The sequence below is a fragment of the Magnolia sinica genome, chromosome 4 (genome assembly GCF_029962835.1).
Source record: "Magnolia sinica isolate HGM2019 chromosome 4, MsV1, whole genome shotgun sequence".
In the NCBI taxonomy this organism is placed as follows: domain Eukaryota; kingdom Viridiplantae; phylum Streptophyta; class Magnoliopsida; order Magnoliales; family Magnoliaceae; genus Magnolia; species Magnolia sinica.
The window spans coordinates 107,492,764-107,497,266 of NC_080576.1; the positions used below are offsets into that span (position 1 = coordinate 107,492,764).

The 4,503-nt window shown below is 41.5% G+C and overlaps 1 protein-coding gene across 1 annotated transcript; it reads left to right on the top strand.

Moving 5' to 3' along the window:
• The first annotated feature begins 731 nt into the window (after positions 1 to 731).
• Positions 732 to 3,240, top strand: LOC131244272 (G-type lectin S-receptor-like serine/threonine-protein kinase LECRK3). Its single transcript, XM_058243906.1, has one exon. The coding sequence runs from the start codon at positions 732 to 734 to the stop codon at positions 3,087 to 3,089; it is 2,358 nt and encodes a 785-aa protein (XP_058099889.1). The 3' UTR covers positions 3,090 to 3,240.
• The last annotated feature ends 1,263 nt before the right edge of the window (positions 3,241 to 4,503 follow it).

The following is a 4,503-nucleotide window of genomic DNA, read 5'->3' on the forward strand; positions in this document are numbered from 1 at the left end:
ATTTTCGGCCTATTATTCTAAAAATATCTCGGAAAACGGATGAGCGGGATGGATTTCTCAAAAACATCACGTTAGGCCCCACCCAGGTTTCCAGCGCAGGAACTTCCTGCGAAAGGCTTTCGCAGGAAATCCGCGTCCGCCCACTACCCATTCCATGGGTGCACGCGTAAGTGTTCCCATGCAGACACAAGGCCATCCGATGCTAATAATGCCTTTACAGCCACAATACTTCATAGCCTTTTACCCATTCCATGTGAAGTAGTCTCCAGCCAAAGTGGAAGTCATCGGGGCCAGTCTAGAGTGCCAAACCCACTTTGAAAAGTAATGTTATTCAATCACTCCTTACAATCCTTCCAACACGGTGGGTGTATATTCGCGAAAAGTCCAATCTTTTTTTCTTTAAAACTTCTTTTTTTCTGTATACTTTTTCTTGCCGTGAGCTTCCTCCACTTTAGACGTTTTTGAAGTTGGACCATTCGCCTTTCGCTCCATTTTATAACATTCTTCCTATAATCACCAATTGACAAATAAAATCATTCATCCAATGTGATCATTGGGTACGACGCGTCAAAGACAGGCCCCTTCATTTGGATGGTTTGGATGAAGCTCCATATATGCCATGGGCATGATGGCAGTATGCTGGTGTTTGGACTGTCATACTCTACCAGTGTATCAAATCTATAGTGGAATACAGGTTCTTTAAATCCCACCCTCTCGCCCCATGATCGCTCATGGCTACCATCCGTCTCTTACTTCTCTTTCTCTCCATATTTTCTACTGCAACAGCTCAACCAAAAGATACACACATAAATTTAGGTTCTTCTCTCTCTACCTCCACCAACTCCACTTCATGGCTCTCACCTCTCCGTTTATTCGCTTTCGGTTTCTACCATGAAGGCGCTGGCTTCAGAGTTGGAATATGGTTGGATGCAAGCCCAAACAAGACAATCGTCTGGACTGCCAACCGAGACGACCCACCTATTTCTAGCAACAGTACATTACTCCTAATGAGCAATGGTCTCGTTCTACAAACCACTGGAGCCCAACAAAAGATCCTTTTGGGTGAAATCTCATCCGCTTCTTTATCCTCAGCTTCGATGCGTGATTCAGGCAACTTGGTTTTCTATAATTCCAAAAACGAAATCATATGGGAAAGCTTCGATTCTCCAACTGACACCATCTTAGGGGGTCAATACCTCCCATCGGATACGGAACTGTTTTCAAGCGCATCAGAAACTGACCATTCAATCGGGCGATTTCGGATGAAAATGCAATCGGACTCAAACCTCGTGTTGTACCCAAAAGATACTAGTGATACTTATTTCGATGCATATTGGGCGACATCTACTTATAATAAGGCGGGAATGAGTCTGAAACTACATCTCTATCTCTACGAAGATGGCAACATGTACTTAGTCAACAACACTGACTACAATAGTAGTTTGGTGGCAGAAGGAGGCGTTGCTGACAACGGAATAGTCATCTACCGCGCGACCATCGACGTTGATGGGATTTTCCGTTTGTATTCCCATATCTTCCCGAGGAACGGTATCCCAATAATGACGACAGATTGGGAAGCCTTGTCAGATAAATGTGAAGTGAAAGGCATCTGTGGATATTACAGCTACTGCAATTTGGTGGATGACCAACCTGATTGCCGTTGTCTGCCTGGTTACAATTTCACTGATCCTGATCAAAGGTTCAAAGGCTGCGGCAGAAACTTCACTGCGGAAGTTTGCAATGGCAAGAATGAAAATTTTACAATGGAGAATATGCATTTCGGAGCTTATTATTATTCTATTTCATCGACGAAGATAGACGAGTGCAGAGAAGCTTGTTTGAGTGACTGTAATTGTGAGGCCGCAATGTTTGAAAATAACAATTGCATGAAATTTTCGCGTCCGTTGAGGTATGGTAAATTGGCGGTCTCGAATACGGTCTCGACGACGGCTTTCACCAAGGTGGCCATCGATATTCCCGTAATTGCAAACAGTACCAATTCCTCTCCGAATGCAACAATGATGGTAGCTGTCGAAATCAAGAAAGAGCCGCGTGGGAAGATTTTAATCGCAGTTATAATTCTTGCCACGTGTTCAGTTGCCAGCATTGCTTTTTCCTGTTTTCTTGTCTACAGGAATCGAGCACAAAGCTATAGAAAGATGATAGAAGATAACAATTTGAGATTGTCTGAGGAGATTGTTCTCAGATCATTTTCTTACAACGAGCTCGTGAAAGCAACTGACAATTTCAAGGAAGAGTTGGGAAAGGGTTCTTTTGGAACAGTTTATAAAGGGACCTTATACAACAGCAACAGAACGGTTGCTGTAAAGCGACTTGAGAAAGTGTTTGAAGAAGGAGAAAGGGAGTTCCGTGCTGAAACCAGGGCAATAGGGAGAACTCATCACAGGAACTTGGTGCGATTGCTCGGCTTTTGTGATGAGGGTTCTGCCAGGCTTCTGGTTTATGAATACATGAGCGAAGGATCTCTTGCAAACCTTCCATTCAAGGCCCAAAGCCGACCTGATTGGAAAGAAAGAGTAAGAATTGCACTAGATGTCGCAAGAGGGATCTTCTATCTACATGAAGAATGTGAGCCCCATATCATCCACTGTGATATAAAGCCTCAAAACATACTCATGGATGGCTTTTGGACTGCAAAGATATCTGATTTTGGGTTGTCAAAGCTGCTTATGCCAGATCAAACAAGAACATTTACTGGGGTGAGAGGGACGAGAGGGTACTTGGCACCTGAATGGTACAAGAACACGCCGATATCAGTGAAGACAGATGTTTTTAGCTATGGGATTGTGTTATTGGAAATTATATGTTGCAGGAGGTATATTGAGTTATTGGTTCCAGATAATGAGATTGTTCTCACTGACTGGGTTCATAGCTGCTTCGTGTCAGGAGAGTTGCATAAGCTTTTGGGTGGAGAAGAAGTGGAAGTGAAGACTTTGGATAGGATGGTAAAGGTGGGGTTGTGGTGTATACAAGATGAACCGGCTCTTCGTCCTTCCATGAAGAATGTGATTTTGATGATCGAAGGGAACATGGATATACCCATTCCCCCATCTCCGACTTCTTCATGAACCTATCTTAATATGCATGCTCTCTTTAAATATGTTGGTGCTTTTATCTAAAGGTATTGTCTTTCATTAAAGTCAATGTAATTTTTAATTACTTGTGGTATCAAAATCAATGTAGTTTTTAATCACTTGTGGTATCAATCTTGTTTCTCAAGTGATTTTCTTTATCCTCCTGAAGATTCGTTTGGGTACTATCTCTTATAGTTTTATGTTTAATCTAAACAAATAAAAACAATGTTGTAAACATGTATTGTTTAGAAATTTCATAGGAGTGTTTAATCTTACTTTCTACTTGGGTCCTTACTCATGGCTCGGTGGTAGACTCATAAGAGTTTCAACACAGAAGTCATGGGTTCGAGTACCCATTCTAGTGTGGGTGGGTTTGAGTGCATAAAAAAATAAATAAATAAATAAATAATAAAAGCTACAAGCTACTGCTGAAGTTCATATAGCTTGATAATGGAACAAAACCCATGGTTCTGCAAACCTGTGCAAGTCGATCAGTGGGAACTTCGATCATATCGAATGTCATCGACGTCCTATCAATAGGATCGAAGCCACCTTCGATCATATCAATTTGGACCCAAAAATTGTCCAGAAAGCAAAGGCAAAAAATTGGAATTTTCTCGATGGGATCAATGGTTGCTCGATGGGATCAAGTGGTCCGTTAATGCTAATGACAGACTCGACTGCACAGATTTAAGATATCAGACAACATGAAGCACGAATATGATACGCTTTACTTAAAACGTTATCCGTCCCCTCCTGTTAGTAAGAGATGGTTTCCAGGTTACTAACGAACCACTTCTAGGATACCATAAGCCTTGGCGATTCTGTGTGCAATAATCATGAAGAAATTATATTACAGCAGGAGAAGTTACGTGAGAGATATTTTAATCCCAAATTTTATTAGGTTTTTTATAGAACAAAGGGATGTGAGATTTTGATATAAAATGTTTCAGATAGAGACGTTACTCAATTGCCTATTTGAACAACCAAATGTTTATAAGGTAGTGCGTCTCATAAATTAAACTGTAGGCCAAACTAATTCAGCCAAGCAATGTCTCTTAGATTGAACCGTTGGTCAAAGTTAGCTGTCCAATCAGCAAGCCATCTCGCCTATCGCTCAAACCTTTGGTCGAAACTGACTGCTCAAATTAGCTGATTTTGATCAAACTCTACTTTGGTCGATCTTTGCAGATATAGTTCTCGACCAAACACTGCATTAGCCGAGTGTTGTCATTCTCAATCTAGTTGCACTAGGTCGCATGGGAGTGTCACTCACGACATGATGCATATGTGTGAAGTACAAATTACGCTACTAGCGTCTCTACAACCACACTGCCTCATAACTCACTACCCATATCACGTGTGCACATGTGAGTATTCTAATAAAAACACAAGATCATCATTCTTC